This window comes from Oreochromis niloticus, linkage group LG17 (genome assembly GCF_001858045.2).
Source record: "Oreochromis niloticus isolate F11D_XX linkage group LG17, O_niloticus_UMD_NMBU, whole genome shotgun sequence".
Classification (NCBI taxonomy): Eukaryota; Metazoa; Chordata; class Actinopteri; order Cichliformes; family Cichlidae; genus Oreochromis; species Oreochromis niloticus.
In genome coordinates, this window is record NC_031981.2 from 1,423,238 (window position 1) to 1,444,283 (window position 21,046).

The window sequence follows — 21,046 nt, forward strand, 5'->3', positions numbered from 1 at the left end:
ATGAAAGCAAGGAAATCAGAGAGGGGGAAACAAGAAAACTGCGACCTTTCTAATAGGCAGCCCTCCGCGGTTTTGGTTCAGTACCCACATGATTAAAATGCGCACAATTCGTCAATTAATGAGCACTTTTATTTTGAAAATGGCTTCGATTTGGTATTTGGTTATTCAATACCAAAACATTTTTTCCCCTCCAGGCGTGTGTTGCTGCGCTCCCTATCTTTGTCAGATTTGATTGATCCAGTTTGACTTTACACCCTAATTATTTATTCACACAAACCTCTCCAGCCAGTGAGACTGTAACCGTGCTCAGCTCACTTCAGTCTCCTATAATACGATCGGTGTGTGTATATATTTTTAAAAATAAAAGGTAAAGAAGCCATGATGCATTTTGGGATTATAACTGTTTAGACCCAGATGTGCCAGCTTTCATTTCTGGTTGCCAAACGCTGGTTTATTCATATTTGGTGCGTAAAACGAATAATAATAATAACCAAGCAGGAGCTGGATTCATTTACAGCACAGGCTAAGTTGGAGTGTTTAAAGGACAAATACATATTTAATTGCTGAAAAGTCCCTACATTTTATTTTATACAGTGATAGTTGTTGTGTGTTTTTTTTCATTTGGCGACCACCGACTTCACCACTTTAATTCAGAAGCACATCACAGATTATAACCTACATGCTGAGTAGGCCATTGGCTCATGGCTCCCCGTTTTCTGTGTGCTGCGGTGTGTTGAGGGCCGTCTGCCTACGAGAGAGGAATATTTAAATGTCTTGTGTTTTAATTGACGCCCGAACTAGAACTGTAAGCTCAGAAACGAGGAACAGCCCCCCATCTACCGGCAGCCTCTCCTCTGTCTCCTCTGCACACTGCGCACAGTCCGGAGCGGCTCAGTCTGCACGCTGCACAGGGATCTCACTCACACACTGCACAGCCGCAGGTAAGACTTTTTTCCATAGCTATTTATTCTTGAGGGCAACGCTAATAATAATAATAATACTAGTAACACAGAGAGGGCTTTGGGGGGAAACGAAAGGAGAAGCGTGGAGCGTGTGAAGCAATGCGCGACAGATCTGATGCGTGATAAAGACAGTGACATGGGTGATTTTGTCTGGGATAAAAGCGCAGACTTGGACTACAAACGCACTCGATCGGTGTGTGATTTTAAAAAACTTATATATTTTTTTCTTATTATTATTTTTCTGTTTGCCTAAATCAGTCTCGATTATGCGCATAAATAATAGATTGGAGTTCGCACGCCAGTAAAATCGTGCGAAACACAAATGTATGGGTTTTATGAAAATACAGGCAAAATGTCGCTGTGTGCGTGATTGTGATATTAGTATTATTATTATTTTAATTTTCATTATGTATTTGACAAACGTCAGTGGCCCACTGAGCCGACTCTCGCCATGTCAAACAGAAATGCTGACACTGTGGATTTTTGTGCTTTATTGTTTTTCCAAAGCCTTAAAATAAATTCAGTTCCTTAAATAATAATAATAATAAATTAATCTTTAACTTGGATAAATCACCCACACTGACTAAAGCTGACACACAAAATCACCCAGTTTTATTTCCTACAGGTTTTTTTAGAGACACTTTAAAAATACTGAAGGTGTAATAGATTTTTTAAAAAGATATTTCAAAATAAAAGTGACATTTTTTTCGTTTTGTAAAAAAATATATACATATATACATATATATATAGTTTGGCTAAAATCCGAAGTGAAATAAAAAGACAATCAGACAAATAAAAAGCTTCATGAATATGTTTTAAATACAGAAAAAAACAAAATAAAACAAACAGCAGCTCCAAAGATTCCCCCCCCCCCCCATCCCCTTGGTGTTCACTGACACATTGGTAAGCGCTCTTCAGTCATATTAAATGTCACTGCTGGAGGCAACGGGCCACGACAGCGTTATTTATCGACATTAACGCTTTCATAAAAAAACAAATAATAATAATTATAATATTTTCTTTAAAAAACTTCTTCATATTGGAAACACGCCCTATTGCCAGCGCCTAATTCGCAGAGAAGACGCAGAATGGCAGGAAAACTGCAGTTAAGATTAAAAATCGCACACAGAGCTGAGCTTATCGTTCCACTCGGGGCGTCTTTGTCCAGGTGAAATGAAATCCTCGTGTCCTTTTTGCGTGCCCCTTTTCCCCCACCGCTCTGCGGCTGGTGCTGGGACACTGCAGAGCGCAAATGAGCGTTATGGGTCTGACAACAGCTGCACTTCCAGCCCGTCCAGGAGGGTTCAAGCCTCGTCTTATAGCGCTGCTATCAAGGGGCCTCCAATTAAAGCCAACACAACTTCGCTTGCGTGTTTGGTGCTCGCGTGTGTGTGTGCGCGCGTGCGGTGAGGTGGATGGGTGGTGGGAGGTTCACGTGATAATGTAACACGTCTTGAGATGAAGCATCCACACCTGCAAACCTCCCCGAGCTTTGCTAAATCTATTAACGGGACTGATGTTTGTCTGTTGTTTATGAAAAATAATGCCGTCATCGAGCTTACAAAGACCACAGCTCGCTGGCGTGGATCCAACTGGAAGGTCACGCGGCCCAAATCTCCAATTAATGAACGGATTAATTAAAAAAAAAATATATATAGTTTTGTTGTCACCAAGTCCGCACTGCATACTGGAAGCTGAACGCCTTTTATTTCCTGCCTTTATTATTTGGGCAACAAAGCTTTCCACACCCTTTTAAAACTGACACAGATCGTTATTGCAGCCCCCACTGCGCCCTGCGTAAAGCAGACCATCTTTGGAGATAGGGATGGAATTTTAAAAAGCATGAATTTCTAAAAATATGCAATAGCTGGTTGAGGTTTCCCTGTAGCGACCACCAACTGGAGGTCTCTCTCTCATCTCGCCTTTACTTCCACGTTGCTTCTTATAAAGCCCGTAAGAAGAAAAGCAGAAAGAAAGAGAAAAACACAAACAAATGAAATGCGGAGACTACACAGTTCTCGGCTGCTGTCAGATCAACTCTCCAGCAGGTAAACAAGGTTTTGGCCTAATTCAGCAGACAGAGAAAAGACGAAAGGCCGCGTTAATGAATCCTTGACAGTGGATAATGACTGTTTCAAAAGAGCGTTTAAAAGAGGGAGAGAGAGATTTCTATACATGTAAGCATGTGCAACGAGCTGGAGTCTGTTCGGGTTATTTGAGTAAGGAGGCTGTTGTTACCTGGGATACATTTTATTATTTAATTAATTCAGTTTTTAACCAAATCTCATTCATTTGGGCCAAAAACAAATCACATTGTTTCAAAAATGTTCAATTGAATCTGTCCCCGCCCTCTAGCCTATCACTGATCACTGCCCCGCCCCAGACAGAACATTTATGCCACAAACACAAACACACTGTTGCGCGCGCGCGCGCGCGCGCGTGTTTGTGTGTGTGTTTTCGGGACCAAACCAAACACTCGGTCCGGTCCAGCTCACACTTCCCAAAAACTCTTCCAGTCTGATGATGAAGTTTTATTAGAAAGTGTCTTTAAACGACACCCCGTGAGACACGTGTTTATTCCCACTTGTGAGGACTCCCGGTGAAACCACAGAGGGCCTCAGACGCCTGCATGGATGCATATGATTTCATAAATAAATCAAATATATTTGCACCGAGTTTGTGCAGCTTACGTTCCCGTCGTCTCGCCTTTAAATGGCAGAACAAACGTAATGAAAATGTCAATACCATAAAGCAGTGGTCCAGAATCAGGAGTTTTTGAGGGGAGAGTGACAGCTCTTTGTTACTGAATAGAAATCAACGGCGATGCAGGGAGAGAGAGAGAGATGGGGAGAGGGAGGGAGGGAGAGAGGGAGAGAGAGAGGAACTCCTCCTACCAAATTATTCAGACTGGGCCGGCTCTGCTCTCTTCACAAATAGGACACGGTTCTCAAATCCAGGCAGTCCCAACCTGACCTCCAAGCACCGAGGAACCCCGGACTGGGAAACTGGGAGAGAGAGAGAGAGAGATCACCAAAAAGAAACAACAACAACAACACACACAAAAAAACTTTGTGTCATTATTTTGGCCAGTGTTCACACTCCCTCCCCTCCTCCCTCCTCAAACTCCACCACCACCACTTCCACACCGGCCTGTCGCATCATTTGGACTATATGTTTTTTGGTTTTTTTTTGGTTTTTTTCCTGGAGGAGAGACATTCACAGGAAGAAGGAGAGCTCCTCCTGCCCCACTCATGCTGTAGTTTCTTCGTTTTGTCCTTTTTCTTCCCGTTGCTTCTGCTGAGGAGGTGATCTGAATCTCTGGGGTTGTGTCTATTTTTTTTCCTTCTTCTTCCTTGTGCCTCTTTTTAGAGCCTCAGAGCCCATTTGGATGCGCTGAGAGAGCGGGGCGCAGCGCTGCAGTGCATTATATGGAAGTTGTGGGCTGCAAGACAGAGGCAGGCAGTTGCACGTTGCGTCCAGGACCTGGAGCCATGCTTTTCCACGGGATCTCCGGGGATCACATCCAAGGAATCATGGAGGAGATGGAGAGAAGGTCGAAAACGGAGTCTCGTCTGGCGAAGGGCATGCAGCTGAACGGAAGAGAGTCGGTAAGAGCCAGGCCGAGCCGTGTGTGAAATAATGGCTAAAAAGTCGCTTTAATCGCCGTTACCGCAAGACCGAAAAACGTTAACGTGCCCGGAAACGTGCAGTCATTTGGGTGGTAAGTAGGAGGCCAGTGAGGAGGATTCTCGTCTTTATCCATATTATTCTCTCAGATATGATAGATTTCATAGCAGCGGTGTTATTTTAATGGCTGCGTCTTCTTCTTCTGCACAAAAATAATTGTCGTGAACGGCAGCTTTTAATTCTGGTGTCGTTATTTCTAAATATATTTAAAGCACCGTTTTAGTCTTGTCATCAAATAAAACGAACATTAATGTCGGCGTATTATTTCTCTGACAGCGTTTTGCATTATTCAGTTTCATATTTGCAAACAGAAGCTGACCCGATTTTTTATTAAAAATTATTATTTTTTATTTATTTTAAATGTATTATTTATTTTTAAATTTATTTGAAGAAAACAGCATCATCTGTATTTTTCCTTCTCCTCGATGCTAAAATAAGTTCATACGTATAATAGGTAAATAGGCTTAATTCATAGATGGCGTTTGTTCCATAAGTAAGACCTATTTGCACATTAAGCTGTAACCATAACTTAATGTTTCTCAGGCAGCTTTCCAGATTTAAAAAAAAAAAAAAAAAAGTTGAATTTTATGGCGAGACTTTCGTTTTTTCTTTTCTTCTTTTAAGCACAATATTTTGAAGATTTTCCCAGCAGTGGGTTGAAGCAGTCAGCTTCCATGAGCCTTGTTTCCTTCTTTGTCCCAGACCATGCCTTCTATGAGCCCAGAGAAGCCAGCCCTGTGTGCCGGCTGTGGCGGCAAGATTTCGGATAGATACTACCTCCTGGCCGTGGACAAACAGTGGCACCTGCGGTGCCTCAAATGCTGTGAATGTAAACTAGCGCTGGAGTCGGAGCTAACGTGTTTTGCCAAGGATGGGAGTATCTATTGCAAGGAGGATTACTACAGGTAAGAAAACTGAAAGTTTAGCGTTTCAGTTTCACGGGCTTGCTCCAAAAATCGTCTGTTCCTCTTTCCCCTCTCTGTAACCTAAACCTAAATCCACTGACCCAGTTAGACAGTGACCTATTTATATATGATATAAATTTCCAACTCTTAAATAACAATTTTAGCAATAATTGTGAATAGTCAGCGTCAGCCCGTTATCAACAGGCTGTGGCAGGCCTCGGACTGAAAAACATCCCAGCTGTCACTAACGTGGGCTGCATGCTGGTAACCGGGAATAAGTTATAACGATGAAACAGTGCTTACTCTCTGTAGCTTGGTGTGTAATGCAAATGTGAACTTAATGCATAAGTCACCCTCTTATCCAAACTCTTATTATTATTTAATTATTATTATATTAAAGTAATGCGCGTGTAGCTCCAGAAAAACAGCTGGACAAAAATGTCCTATCCGATATTCTTAACGCACATTTATACCGCACTGATTAGGCTTAGGCCGGGATGCTGTTAGTTACGCTCTGTAATTATTAAATACCTGTGTAAGAAGTGTGAGCTGACTCGCCCTTCTGATAGTGTCGCTGAACATATGCTTGTGTTATTCGTGTGTCAGAGGCAAAGCAAACGGGCTAGCGTTCGTGGGTTTATTGTCGAGGTTGTGTAGCGACTCTGCGCGCACATGTACACACCCAGTTCTGGGCCAGATGTGGCTATCAGAATGCAACCTCAAAGTATAGGCCTGCTTTAGTAATCCTGTACAGGACGCTGGAGCCACGCTAAGGCGCATAGAGGCCGCTTAAAGAAGGCAGGCCTTACTTTTAGCTCGTGACACTGCAGGTTATATTTTAGTAACCCCCCCCCAGCTGCCCCCTCTGTGCTGTTTGTCCACTCTGGTCTTTATGTATGAGGAGTCTTGACTGTGTGTCTGTTCCAGAAGGTTCTCCGTGCAGAGGTGCGCGCGTTGCCACCTCGGGATATCGGCCTCGGAGATGGTGATGAGAGCGCGCGACTCCGTGTACCACCTGAGCTGCTTCACGTGCACCACTTGCAACAAGACCCTGACCACGGGCGATCACTTCGGCATGAAGGACAGCCTAGTGTACTGCCGACTTCACTTCGAGACGCTGGTGCAGGGACCGGACTACCACCCCCAGCTCAACTTCGCCGAGCTGGCAGCCAAGGGAGGCGGCCTCACTCTACCCTACTTCAACGGCACCGGCACGGCACAAAAGGGAAGGCCGCGCAAGAGGAAGAGTCCGGCCATGGGGATAGATATACCGAGCTACAACACAGGTGAGACAGCTGAGCTGCTCGGAGCAAAAAAACAACAACGACGACGACGATACAGACACGCTCACAATAAAATATCCCCTTTAGTTTTGGTGTCGCTCACATCTGCTTGAAGTTTTAGAGCATGGACGTTTCCAGCAGAGGACAGTGAAACCAGGAAAAACATGCCGAGCTTATAATGTTGTCATCACAAAAACAAAGAAACAAACAATGAAATTAAACAGATTCTCGCGTAAATTAGCGAAACACCAGTTTGGGAACTCTCTGCTGCATAGTGAGTGACTGAAATGATAAAGGTTGTCAAACGGTGCTGCCATAATTAATCCCCCCCCCCCCATCCCTTTCTTTCCTTAAAAAAACAAACAAACAAAAATCGGGTGAATCAGAAAAAATCCACAGAAATCTCACAAATTCTTTTTTTTTTTTTGATGGATAGTTACATTTTTGTTTCCATTACGCACAAAACTGTCGCTTTTTAGTTGTAGTCGGGCCCTTCAGTATCCCCTCTATAACACTCCTATTCTTTAAATAAATGAAATGGATGCATTCCTAATGCAGGCCTTGTTGTAAATGCACGTGAACGTCTTGCACGGGCGCCCGGAGCTGCGGGCTAATTGATCCGTCCACGCGTCTTTTACGCACCGTTTCCGCCAACAGAATGATCGAAAGTTGACCTCGCCGTCAACCTGCTCATCGACTTTTAGAATTAGAACGAATTTAGATCCTAACACGTGAAAAACAATGCGTGTGAATGGAGTAAACGTGATATAGAAAAAAAAAATCGTGGACAAATAAACATCCGAATATTCCGCGTGTTTCAATTTTATCGGAGGAACAAAAAAAAAAAAAAAAAAAAACGCTGGAAAGCGCAAATTAAGCCACTGTTAAACGCAGGTTTCACGTAAAATCCTGCACTGGATCGTCGAATGTTATAACCCGACCCCCGGCCCTCCCTGCAGTGTCCCCATTTTGTTCTTGCTTTCTGCGAATTAGTGTGCGGTTGAGAAAGTTTGGCATTGTGCGCCAAGTTTCCTGTGTTCCTAGTGAATGGGGAGGAATAGGGGTAATCTGCGCGTTAATTGTTCTTTGTTAATTGAAGGTGACGTTGGAATCCCTGGCCTCCTGTGCGGCGGTCAGCACAGTTCTCAGGGACAGAGCAGCGCCGCGCAGAGGGGCCTGCTGCAGGGAGAGGCCAGGGGCTGAAAACACAGCACCGTACAGTCAGCGCTCCGGTTAAATGAGCTTTGGTTTGTTATTCCTAAACACAATTCGAGGGGATTATGCAAATTCCAGATTCTCATTGATGCCCTAATAGGGAAAAAAGCCATTGTAGTCCCGTGATTTTGTTTCTGTAGTAAGAATAAGAGATTACGCTTATTCTGCCAAAGCGGTATAACAGAGGACAAGTTAAAATAAAAAAATAAAATCCACAGAAACCACGCATAATAGTAGGACAATAGAGAGTTACGCCAGTACGAGATATGTCCAGGAATAATTGTATGACGCAGACACAATAAAAGTCCCAGAGGGAATATAACAGTGTTCATTTGGGACTCTTCAGCAGAAGAGACTCGAGTGTAAACACCATCGATTTTTAAAAGGATATTTTCGTTTTTAGCCACATGTAATTAATTTAAACGTTAAAATGTTAAAATGACCTCACAAATGAGAGATTTTATTTTATTTTTTAAAGTTAAATTAAAACTGCATCAACTGAAAGAAATATATATGTACATATATTTTTTTTTCAAAGCACTTTTTCCTCCACTGGGCTCTGGCATTATGAACACGCTCTTTATAGCATCACTCTGTTCGTGTTCATATAAATGGCTGCACAGATCAGCAGGCTCTTATTCATAACAAATAGGAAGAGGTTTTGTTTGAGGTTTTTGTTCCTGCTTTTGCAGCAGATCCATGTTTGTTTTCACCAGGGAAAGGTGTGCGAGTCTACTGTGGATTCCACAGCAAAGCTGGTCTTGTTTGGATATAGAGACCCCTAGTGGGTAATATCTAGTTAAACACGAGCCAGTGAAGACTGGAACAGAAGAGCACAAATGTCAGTGATTGTTACATTAATGCTGGATATTCAAACATAATTAAAGCCTTTCACACGTATCAGCATCTCTGTTCTTCGTTTAAATGAGGTGTAATTTAGCCCCAAAAATAGAACCTTTGGCTCAGTAGGACACACTTTATAATTTAGAAATCCTATACTTCTATATTTTTGCTGCTTTTGCAGTGACGTAAAAGATTCAGATATTTTAGACGTGCTTTCCTGAAAATGTTTTCTTTTATGTCAGGATCAAGATAAATACATTTTCATTGTATGTTTTTGGGCGAAATCTCATAAAGTCTGGGATAATAAAAAAAATCAAATTGTAATTGTGTTTGAAAAAAACCTTTTTTCTTGCAGTGACAAGCAACACTGCTAAGCAGCGCGTGCGTTTAATTTACTGGATCCGTTTTAAGTATTTTACACACTAAGCTACTGACAAATGAGGCCCATTAGGCCTATTAGTCTTTGCAAACACAAGCAGAAATAATTCAGCCCCGTCCCAGCGTACAGTTAAAATTCATCTTTTTGCTGTTTCTTGTTTCAGATCTGCTCACACAGACACGAGCCACACACCGGGGTTTATTTTCCTTTTAGCCGCTTCACTCAGCTTCTCGGCTTGTTGAGGATTTTAATTGTTATCAGCACTTTGACGATACGCCGTGACGACACAGAACAGCTGTTTCTGCCTTAGCCTGTCAGTGGAAATCCTTTGTCTCTTTTTTCACCAGCGTCAGTTGGAAATCACTGGAATGAAGCTGTTTTCTTATCTTTATAGCGGTGCTAGTGGCCTGGGGCACAGTGCAAATGAAGTCTGACACAGAGGGCTGTTTATCCAAATGTAAACTGACCTGCCAAAGTTTGTTTTTTAAAGCCCGCCTCACGCTCTGCCCTCTCTTCAGGCTGTAACGAGAACGACACCGATCACTTGGACCGGGACCAGCAGGCCTACCCTCCGACGCAGAAGACCAAACGCATGCGGACCTCCTTCAAGCACCATCAGCTGCGGACAATGAAATCCTACTTTGCCATCAACCACAACCCCGATGCCAAGGACTTAAAGCAGCTGGCCCAGAAAACAGGCCTGACTAAGAGAGTCCTACAGGTAAGAGTCATTGCAGCTACTACAGTCGTTCACCCCACGTGTGTGTCTGCACGCCACTCCTCCTTCTCATTGACACCAAAGTGATCATTGATGTCGTCATCTTTTTTTAGTTTTGCTTTCTTTTGTTGGTCCATTCAGTCATTAGATGTATATCCAAGGGGTTTATCTGGAATTTGTAGATGTTGTTTCTTTCTTTCTTTTTCTTTCTTTTGGAGGGAAAGAAAGGAGAAAGTAGTTAACTCTTATATTGCTAACTTTGTTAGTAGCCAGAGTGCACTTTTTACTTTAGAGCAGAAAAAAGGTTTAATTAGACTCTCACAGTTAAAAACAAACAAAGCAAACGAATCAGTAAATTGTAGCATTTTGTTTTGATTTGCTATAAAAATCCACATTCTTGTATTGAGTGTTCAGCACAGACTCACTGGTTCATTGTTACCTTGCCCCTTAAGCCCCAACTAATGTATCATACAAAGATTCATATACTTGAGACAACTTTGATACAGTAACAGCTGTGATAACTTGACTTGTAAGCTAATGTACACATGATCTGATACTTTCTTTAAAAAAAGAAAAGAAAAGAAAATTCCTTAAAGCACTAAAAGTAAAAGCCACATTGGGATTGGTTTGCAGGTTTGGTTCCAAAACGCAAGAGCCAAATTCAGAAGGAACGTTTTGCGACAGGAGAATGGAGGTGTTGATAAGGCTGATGGCACCTCACTCCCTCCGCCCTCATCCGACAGTGGGGCCCTGACCCCCCCCTCCAGCGCGGCCACACTAACAGACCTGACAAACCCCTCTATCACTGTAGTGACCTCCGTCACCTCTAGTTTGGACAGCCATGATTCGGGGAGCCCTTCGCAAACTACCTTGACAAACCTTTTCTAACAAGCTATCTCTAGCAGACTGATTCTATTTGGGTTTGTTTCCCCTTTTTCTTTCTTTTACTTTTCTTTCTTTCTTTTCTTTCTTCAGTTTCACATTTTATTTTTTAAAGTGACACCTTTAAGTCAAGCAGAGACAGCTCCTTGGAACAGAAAGTGCTGCACTGTGCACGCAAACAAGAGCAACAAGAGCAACAAGCAGCAGCGACCGCATTAAGAGGAAACCATTTTAATGTGTAGCATTTGAAACTGCAGATGCAGAGATTGACTCGGGATGGGACGTTTTTGGAGGCGAAGGCTTTAGGAAGGAAAAAAACGAAACTTGAAGTTTGCCTGGAAAACTTAATTTGTACATTTGTCTTGAATTCTGGTTAAAAAAAGAAGGAAAACGAGCCCGCCCTAATTTATGGTTAATTGGTCAATTTGGAAATCCTAGCGCTATTTTGCCCTCAGATTCCTGTACATGTATGCACTGTGTTCGCACTATCCGACTGAAATATTTTTGTTTCTGTTTTGGACTCATTTGGGAAAAATAAACTTGTAGAATGTTCTGTATATGGGTAACTCCAGAAAACAGGCTTTAATTATTTCCGAATGTTTCGGTCTTAAAGACTGAGTTGGATGGAATCAGAGCTACACGTGAGAAAAAGAAGACGAAGGAGAAAAATGTGCAGATAGGAAAGCGTAAGCATTTTTATCACAACTTTACTGTGACGAGGAGAGAGAAGCAAACCCCTCAATCTGTACAGTGGTAACTGTTCAACGTGTGATGTCGTCACCTTTTCGACAATTAGAAACCGGCCAGAGAAATTCGGATTAAGGATTGTTTTCACGACAGAGCACTTTTTGTTTTTTTGCCTTTTCTTTTTGTCGTCGTCTTGTTGGCCTCACAGATTAACCGCGGATAAAAAGCCTAGTGAGCGTAGATCCACAGCTAAACTCGATTGCACAGTGACAATATACTGCCCAGTGAAAAGTGCATTATTGTTTTTATCATGTTGCTCAGGGTAACGATGTGATCTTGGGGAAAAAAGAACAGAGCAGGGCGAGGAGTGAAGCGGTCGCGACGTAGATTTGTAGAGCTGACATGAACATTCAAATGACCTCATATAGGTGGAGTCGTGAGAGGCAGCCAGCGGGAAATCACTGTCCGTGTGTTCTCCTTTCTGGCCATATATTTCTGCTTTGTTTAACGACACTTGCCACTGAACAGACCAAAAAACACAAAAAAAGGGAAAAAGAAAAAAACCCAACCATGTTTCTTCTGGCTGAAAGGTAGAGAGCGAGAGAAAAGGAAAGGGCGAGCAAATCTTCAATGGAGTCGACGCATTTCGTCGCGAGCGGGCGTCACGGTTTGTTCCGTCGGGGGGCAAAGGTGGCGCTCCCGATCTACTCGATGAAGTAGATGCCTAACTCAGTTCTTCTATGTGCCTTACGCTATAACTTGGGAGAAGTTTGTGAAATTCAGGATCTATGTGTTCTTTGTTAACTGATTCACATCCTTTTTGGCGCCTCACTAGTTTTGTACTGTTTTGCATCTTATCTCCGAAGATCTTTTTATGGTGTATCCTGTTAAAAAGGGGGCAGCGATGTCACAGAAAGCATTTGTGCACTCTTTCAGATATAGTTGGGTAATCCGAGAACCTTATATATTGATCTTCGTGTTAATAGTTGAGTACAGTAAGTGTTCTATCAAGATTGTCCATGTTTCCCTGTTTCTTGACAAAGATGGTGTATAGAAACTATTTCCCCTTAAATATTTATGGACCAAACGGTTGTTATATATCTTATTAAATTTGTGTGAATAAAAAAAAATACTTTGCTTTAAATGGGTTTTTATTTTTCATTACACTCGCCATTTTTCTGTTCTTTCTTGGATACAGTTTTTTTTTTTTTAGTTTTTTGTTTCTCACATCAACAAACGAGAAAGCATTCAGTTATTAATGACCAGTTAAACGTCCTCATTTTTGCCTCCATTTTTAATTTCTACTTCCTCTTTTATGATGTTTATGGTTTTAACGTAATGCCCCATGGATTTGCATCTAAACCCTGCAGTCGAGAATATGAAATTGCTTTTTAATGCATGAACATGGCTTTAAATTTTAAATTAAAGGAATGCTGCAAAGCATATATTGATTTCTATCTATATTCGTATATATATATATTTATGCATAACATATTGGTAAACCTAAAATGAAGTAAGAGTAAATGCAGACCGCGTAAAGCCAGGTTGCTCTGTAGTTAATATATTCTTACTCTATCATTTCTTTCAGGGAGAACAAATCTTGGGGCATTACAGCCATACATCCCGACGTTTGAAAATTCCCTAAAGTATTAAGAGAAGGGGAAAACTTTGATGGGAATTCCTCACCATTGAAGACAAAGACAATATTAGCATAAGATTAGAGCGTAATGAGAGCGAAAGGGCAACCGACAGCAACAACAACATAAAAGATTAAAAACCCCAAACCTGTTTCAGTTGCAAATGTACAACAGGTGATTTTTGTTTTGCTTAAAGTTTGTCCTGAATGTTTGAATCCATCAGCGGAGGAAACCCCCCCCCCAACCCCCCCATGTATGATATTTATGATGTGAAAGCAAATCTTTCTGTATTGGAGTGGTTCAATGCACAAAAATGATAATAAAATGTAACATAGTTTAGAGAAAGAGAAAAACAGAAGAGGCAGAACGTGATTGTGAAAGAAACAACACACACACACCTGCACACACTACATGGTCTGCACTCACACACACACACACACACACACACACGCGTGCGCTGCTGCCCCCGTGCACCTCATCCAAGAACCAGCTTGCTAAATAGAAGTTTTCTTTTGTCACGAGTGTCATTTGGTAAACACGCGGCCTCCTTGAAACTCGGCAGCAGCAGGATGCCCATCAAATATGATGAGTGTATGAAGAGGACTGCAGAGCTGGAGCTTTGCCATCTGGCTGTACCGAGGGAAGGAAGTGAAAAGGAAAAAGAAGAGATTCTCATTTTGCATGCACCTCGTCATCTTGTTAACATTTTTTCCTTGAGATGTATATTATTATTATTATTGTTATTTCCTTTGATTTACTGTATGATTTATTGTCAGCTGCAAAAATAAAGCATATGAAAATCAAGTCCCCGATGCACATGCAGTACCTCACCTGGGAAAAAACACTCCAAATGTCACAGTGAGGACATTGATAGCACTGCTTCAAGCTCATTTGTTCTTGACATTCAGCTTGCTGTAAAGGGTGAAGCGTTGCTGCTTTCTTACCTCGTCGCTGTGGATATTTATGAAAGCGGCAGATCTCCAGAGTCTCGCAACATTCCTAAATATTTAGCTCGGACGCCCGAGATTCCTGCTTTTGTGTGTGTATGTCTAAAATAAACCAAACATATTTATAGTGTACTGCCGTTGTTTCAGCTCTATTTCAGTGATATAAAATTATTTATTCATTTGAACACATGATTGTTTTTGTAATAAAGGATAAAAGCAAACACTCAACCTCATACTGACCATTGTGATTTACGACACATGAGATTTACAGTATATACTGTGGACTGTCTAATATAGGCAAGAATTCCACTTCTTAGGTGTGCTGTGTGCGTACTTTGTGTGAAAGGAGGATACACACACCATATAAAGAAGGTATGTTGTGGAAAGGGGGAAAAAATGCAGAAAGAAAGGAGGAGGAGGGGAGAGAGACTGGAGCCACATGGGGACCAGTAAACAGGCTGGTGTTGAATTCCAACAATGTGGAAAACAGCAAACACTTCAGTCAGTCCAAGAGGAAACCTCAGTCACTGGGGTGCCTGTGCTGCGCTGTGGCAGCGGGGCTGTGTTCCACGGGTCTGACGGGAGGACAGTGGGCGGGTTGACACCGCAGAGCTACAGGAAGCAGGGCTGGAGCAGAAACACAAACAAACACAGCCAGCCCCGCTCGGCGCTTGGAGCTGCGGGATAAAAATTCTGGACCAAATCTCGGCCCTGCCTCGACAAGGATTTCAGGGGTTTGCTGCTGGTGGCTGTGATGCATCTCATCGGTAATGTTTGTGTGTGTCAGAGCAGTGGCAGCGCTGCTCCTTCGTCACGTGTCCGGAACATTAAAAGATGCACACGGAGAAAGGATAAATATAAAACAACAGTACACTGATGCGAGTTTGTGCCGCGGAAGCATTTGTGGACTGAAAGTCTTTTTTTAAAATCAGTGAATGGTTTTAGCTCCATTAAATCCAAATAAAATATCCTCATTCATGCAAAGGCAAGAACGAGGTTGTGCTCGCAGCAACAGGTGATGAATGCAGGCCCTCTGTCGACTGGCATCCTACTCTGCCTTTCTTCCTCTGTTAAATGACAGCTGTGTACTATGATGACAGAAAAACAACGCTGACAACAGTGTGCGCTTTCAGTCACACGGGGATTCGTTGAAATACTGCGGCTGATCCCGACATATGTGGCGGTCCAAAAAAAAGGGAAAAAAAGTTCATTTACAGATAAAGCAGATGGGTTTCTGCTCAGCATATAGCTCTTTAGTTTCAGTGTACATCCATCCATTTAATTCCACTTATCCAATTCAAGGTCACGGTGAGGCTGGAGCCTATCCCAGATGGTTGCAGGTTGGCCAGTCCAATCAGTCAATTCAACATGCATCATGATGTACAATGCAAGAGTGGATGAGGATCAAACACATGTAAAGCCACACAGGCCATCGTGATTTCAGTTGTAAAAACCACCTGCAAAAATGCAACTTCCTGTGGTTAGAGCAGGCTCGTTGGATTAAAAAAAACATGCATTCGTGCAAATTTTGCAGGGTTTGGTTTTTTATGTCGGCTTAAGCTGGTGACATTTGCAACCGAGGTCTGATATTTGGTATGTCTGTCTGAAAAATATGTTACATGGAAAGGTCAAATGAGAAACCAACTCCAAGGATGAGGATTCTGCCTGTCATCACAGGAAGCACCAGAGGAAAATCTCCGGTCCCCACTAACCAGGTCGACGTCAGATTCAAATGAAATCAGGAAAAAATAAATATTTTGCTGCATCCAGTTCTAGATGTTGCAAAGCAACAAGTGCAAAACTCAAAGTGTGTTTCTGCAAGTGCACATTGCACGAGGTCACACATACATTATCACACATTATCGCACACACGGTGACAGGCGGCAGGGTCGAAACAAAGTATGGAATAATCACCGAGGCATAGGGCGCACCTGCAGTTTACATGTTGCTCTGATAGTGTTGTTTCTGTTGTCACTGCTTGTGTGTGTGTGAGATATTCTGCCAGTTCCGCCTCAGTTGCCTCCTCTCATTGCTAGGCACCCATTTAACCTCACCTCGCACACCAACCACCCTGCTAACTCAGACACACACCGGCACCGTGACACACACATAGACAGATGTCAGAAGGGTGACGATGTGAATGAAACACAGCTCAACAGCTGTGTGTGTGTGTGTGTGTGTGAGCTGTGCAAGTGTGAGACTGAGGCCTGCCCCTCTGGCTGATGCAGAGCAGGTGGAGAGATGCAGCGTGCTGGGTGTTTGCCAAGAGAAAGGACCACACCAACAAATACGGAGCACATGCAGGGAAACGTAACGGACACGCCGAGCAGACGCGCACAAACAAAAGCAGGCGGTGAAAAGCAGCTTTTGTAAAAGCGATCTAGATAGAAATATTATGCCTGTTTTGTCCTTCACGTTATCACAAACTCTCTCTCCTGTGCCTCGTTTGCACAGTGCTCTCCACATGCCATAAATCCTCCATTTCTCTGTTGAGCTGTTATTCTATATTTACACCTGTTTGTTATGTGACGGCTCACATCTAGACAACCTTGAAAATGCTGCGATCAAGGCTGATAACTACAGGTTGCAAATGCACTTTGAAGACAAAACAACATTAATTAGCGAATAAAATGGAAATGCAGGCATCACATGCACGCTGCCTCCAAGTTCGCCTGGGTATAGGGAGAGAGAGAGACAGGGAGATACAACATTTCATACATATTTCCATCTGTAATCCCTCTCTCCTTTCCTGTGATAGCTGTGCTCTGTGAGGTACATAAACAGGATGCTCGTCTGCATTGATAAGGCATGCTTCAGTGTGTGACAGGTCATCTTTGTACTGGAGGAGTGTAACCTCTCAGTTCTTGCTAAACCTTCAGGATGCACGCAGATCCTCTCCCCTCCATCTGCTGGTCTCTATGAAGTCTGCACCCTATCACAGGAGCTTTGACTGCAGCTTCTGTCTCTACCACACTGCAGTCATACCTAACCCCTGAGCCAGATCAACAACACGCAGGAAAATAAAAAGACGCCAACATTTTTTTTCTTTTTAAGTGTTTAAAATGTGCTTTCAGCCTCTGGGTGTAAAAAAATCTGCATATTTAGCAGTGAAAAGCTGGAATGCACTGAAACCTGTACAGAAACAAGAACACTGTGTGGGTCTTGTTCACAGCTAATACTGCTATTGTGCAAATTATGTGAAACTGACCTTTTTTTCTTTATTTCACAATGTTTGAGTTTGGCCTAAAGTGGATCATGTTTACAAATAATCAGATTAATTATTGTCTAATTGAGTTGGTCTTTGTATAAACCACTTAATTTTTTTAATGTAAAAAAAATTGCAAGTAAACTCAAATTAATTTTAAGCTTTCTGTAGTCATTTTAGCTTGTATTACCTATCGAACCTCAACAATGCAAATGCAGATTTCCATATTATTTCAGGTGGGAGTGTTTGGAGTTACGTATAACTGAAATTCCACTCTTTTTTTGGGAGTGACCAGTATCCGATCTTTCCACATAAGGTCACTACTAATCTTGTTTTACATACACGACTTAGCAACCCGCTGCACCAGTGGTGTCACAGCTTAAGCTCTCTAACATGTAAACAAAATGGAGAAAAGAAATTAGTGTAGGACCACCTGTTTTAGCTAGCATCCATTCCTAGCATGCTTCCTTGGAATGTTACAGGATTAATGGGCAACTGTAAAGTGCGGTCAGCAGACAAATGTTCATCCAGTGGTTCTAAAACTCCAGGTGGGGTTAAATAACATGGAATATATTATGGATTATGGAAACTTCAGCTCCCCCACTCTGCACAAAAATGATCAATTTCAGAACTCAGCACTGTGCAAAAGTCTTGGGCCGCCCCTCTTGTCCTTATATTTTACTTCCAAGGAGTCAGACCTTTGCAAAAAAAAATGTAAGTGATGTGAGCGATAGTCGTCCAGGCTTTATGACGGTCTTTCAGACTATATTGTTTGTTAAGCCACTTAATGCTGACTTATGAATATAATATTAATTTATTCTAATTTCTTTAGAGCTCTGAAAAATGCCAATCTACACACAAGCCATCAGGCGTTTGAACTGCTGACATACTGCACACACCATTACACACTCACTTTAACACGGTCACTTCGACCACTTTAAATCCTCACTGCACACGTTTTTGCACAAACTGTAAATACCAAACAATTGTCTTAAATTCTATAATATTTCATACTTTAGTATTTTGTTATTATTATAATTATTATTATTATTTTCTTCTTTAATATAACTGCACACTTCTATATGTTCATGTAAAGCTGAGGAGCACAAGCCAAAGAATTTCATGTTGCTACACTGTTTATCTGTACGTGACAATAAAACTTGAAAAAGGTCACAGTTTGACAGACATTAAATAGTATTTTGCTTTGCAGTGTGTTCTAAAACAAATCTGAGGAAACTGAACAGGTGGAGGACAAAAGATGAAGTGGCATGGCTTCATCTTTTGTCATGGTGCGTATGTGATGCTGATTTCATGTCCTATAGGAAAAAAATCCAGCAAAGACCTGACACAGGGCATGCAGGAGGCATCTCGCCATTCAGCTGATCCGTCTGCTGTTTGCCTCTTTTAGAAATGGTCAACAAGCCATTTTTAATAAAATGCCAAATTACACTAGAACCGACTGAAAAGCAGGTATTAGGTTTTATGGAGCGATGAATCCAAATCTAAATGACATCAATATGCAACACTATCAGTCATGGATGGGCCTCCCCAGAGCCCAGACCTCAACAGTGCCGAAGCAGTCTGGGATCATCTTGACAGGAAATGGAACAAAAGGCAGCCAACATCTAAAGCAGAGCTTTGAATGTCTTTCAAGGAGCCTGGAGAACTATTCCTGAAGACTACTTAAAGAAATGAGAAGAAAGCTTGTCTTAAAAAGTTGAGGAATAAAAGTGGTCATACCAAATGTTGACTTTCAAAAACTCTGGTTTGGCTTTATACTGGATTTCCATGTGTTTTTCCCGGAGAAATACAATGAAATGAGGGGTGGCCTAACAACTTTGGTTGTTGTTTTTATTGCCATCACTTATGGAATATCGTAACATTCACACTGCGGCCAAATTCTTGTAAATTCATGCTCGCTGTCATCAGATCTCATTTGTGGGAATTTCGTTCAGCACGTGTGTTCGAACACATCAGAGTTAAATGTCACACTTACAGTAAAAGGTCTAAAGCATCTCTGTAAACTCAGCGATTCAACCTACTTCATTTCCCCTGGAGGAAGAACCTTTTCCATGCTGGTTACCTGCGAGCGACACCTGAAAGTTTGAAAAGGAACAGAGCGAAATAGATGAGAATGCTTCCCTTTCTAAAAAAAATATCCCCAAATCAAAAGGAGATCCTCTCTGTTAAATAAACAATAAAAAAAAAGAACACAAAAAGTTTGCCATTGGTTTAAAGCGCCACATCAGTGCAGAGAGCCACTTTTAGAACAATGGAAACCCAACACGATTATTAAACAGTTTTCTACCAAACACGTGGAGGCATGCGTGTTGAACTACAGGAACTCGGGGTGCAGCTCCCCTCGCAGACTGATGCATTACTTTTCATCCATCCATCTAATTATTCCCTTAGAAACCTGAAATTTGAAGATACAAAAGACCATCCCTATCTGTCACTGAGCGGCATTGATCTTATTGAGAGAAAATGTGGGTGTAGAGGAAACCCAATATAACTCATGCCATTAAATTCCACACAGCATTATTCACATACAGAATTGACAGATTTCTGTGAGACGTTTCTTTTAATCTTCAACTGTTGTTGAAGAAAAAGGGGGAAAAAAATCCCACACTCCAGGCATCTCTCCTTTCTCCATATTTGCAGTGAGGTTAACAAAAAAGGCGATTGAAGTAGGGAGAAAAAACACAGCCCCACCTAACTTGTTGATTATTAACAATGGGGATGGGAAGAAGACAGATGTGTTTCCTGTGTATCAGCGCTGTTTGAATTGTCAGTCTGAAATCACCGCTGAAGCTCTTATCAAAGCAAAGTAAGCTGATCAGTTCCAGTTGCGCTCGCTGTCCACGCGAGTCAATCCGCGGCACCATTTTTTTGTCAATAAATTCTCTTAATATTCCCAATTAGAGACTCTGCGCGTGTCATGTGCACACGTGCAATGATAGCAAGCGAGACTGTGAGCAAATAACCGAGGATATGCGTGTGCTTCAGTGGATTCAGCACACCCTGGCTGCCTCTGCACACTTAAACCTTCTTACACTGCCTCAACAGATTGTCATGCAAATTCTGAGCAAAGTTGGAATACCAAATGTTTTAGTTTTGTTGCAACTTAAGAATGACATCCCAGACAGTGGTGGGTGGTATAAAGAAAAACGCAACGATTATGAGCAAAAATTGGCATAAAAAATAAAAAAGTCGAGACAATCGCGGGAGGCTTGGACAACAGGCCCACTTCACAGAGGTGACGTGGGCCTGTTGTCCTATGAAAGCTGGGATCATCTTCTGTTCAACCACAGAAGTGAACTGGAGAGGTGTGGATGGATTTTGCAACACGAAGGTGTAACGTTTTGGTATAATGCAACTTCTTCAAACTAAGCACAGAGCGATAACTGTAATGCTATTTATCCATCTAAATTATTCTGGTGTGAGCTGCACAGCTTTTGAGGTGCCTGCTATAGACATACCTGTTTTTCCTTTAATATAAGCAGATGCCACTTGTCTACAAGTGCGTTTGAAAAGCCCAGCAGCAATTAAAAGTGAAAAGCTCGAGAAAGAGCCAGTAAATGCACCATAAGTTGAAACAGGAAACTTCTCCTCTGTCCGTAAATAACACGCTTCAGTGTAAAGACAGCGCGAGGTGGTGATTCGAAGTCGCTCCTTTGAATCTCGCGGTATTTGACA

General features: G+C 42.1%; 1 protein-coding gene and 1 long non-coding RNA gene across 5 annotated transcripts; one reads left to right on the forward strand and one right to left on the reverse strand.

The window, feature by feature from the left end:
- The first annotated feature begins 804 nt into the window (after positions 1–804).
- lhx9 (LIM homeobox 9) lies at positions 805–13,814 on the forward strand. 4 transcript variants are annotated; one of them, XM_005460332.4, is made up of 6 exons: positions 805–941; positions 4,332–4,570; positions 5,352–5,554; positions 6,482–6,840; positions 9,793–9,995; positions 10,626–12,502. In XM_005460332.4, exons 2-6 carry the CDS (start codon positions 4,391–4,393, stop codon positions 10,878–10,880), a joined length of 1,200 nt encoding a protein of 399 aa, XP_005460389.2. In that variant the 5' UTR covers positions 805–941; positions 4,332–4,390; the 3' UTR covers positions 10,881–12,502. The 4 variants fall into 4 exon arrangements, with proteins under 4 accessions (XP_005460389.2, XP_013119800.1, XP_025755112.1 ...); XM_013264346.3 differs by having other exon boundaries at positions 808–941; positions 3,900–4,570; XM_025899327.1 differs by lacking the exon at positions 805–941 and having other exon boundaries at positions 1,876–4,570; positions 6,485–6,840.
- Positions 10,002–20,960, reverse strand: LOC102081672 (uncharacterized). The gene is made up of 3 exons (XR_003214379.1): positions 20,830–20,960; positions 19,393–19,446; positions 10,002–10,201 (listed from the first exon to the last, which is right to left on the reverse strand). It is a non-coding gene; the product is annotated as an uncharacterized LOC102081672 (long non-coding RNA).
- Positions 20,961–21,046: the final 86 nt, after the last annotated feature.

What these genes read in the sequence shown, in the direction of transcription:
- lhx9 (XM_005460332.4), top strand. Translation starts at nt 4,391, where the DNA reads ATGGAAGTTGTGGGCTGCAAGACAGAGGCAGGCAGTTGCACGTTGCGT. An exon ending in AGCTGAACGGAAGAGAGTCG is followed by an intron (nt 4,571 to 5,351) that starts GTAAGAGCCAGG and finishes TCTTTGTCCCAG; the next exon opens with ACCATGCCTTCTATGAGCCC. An exon ending in TATACCGAGCTACAACACAG is followed by an intron (nt 6,841 to 9,792) that starts GTGAGACAGCTG and finishes CCCTCTCTTCAG; the next exon opens with GCTGTAACGAGAACGACACC.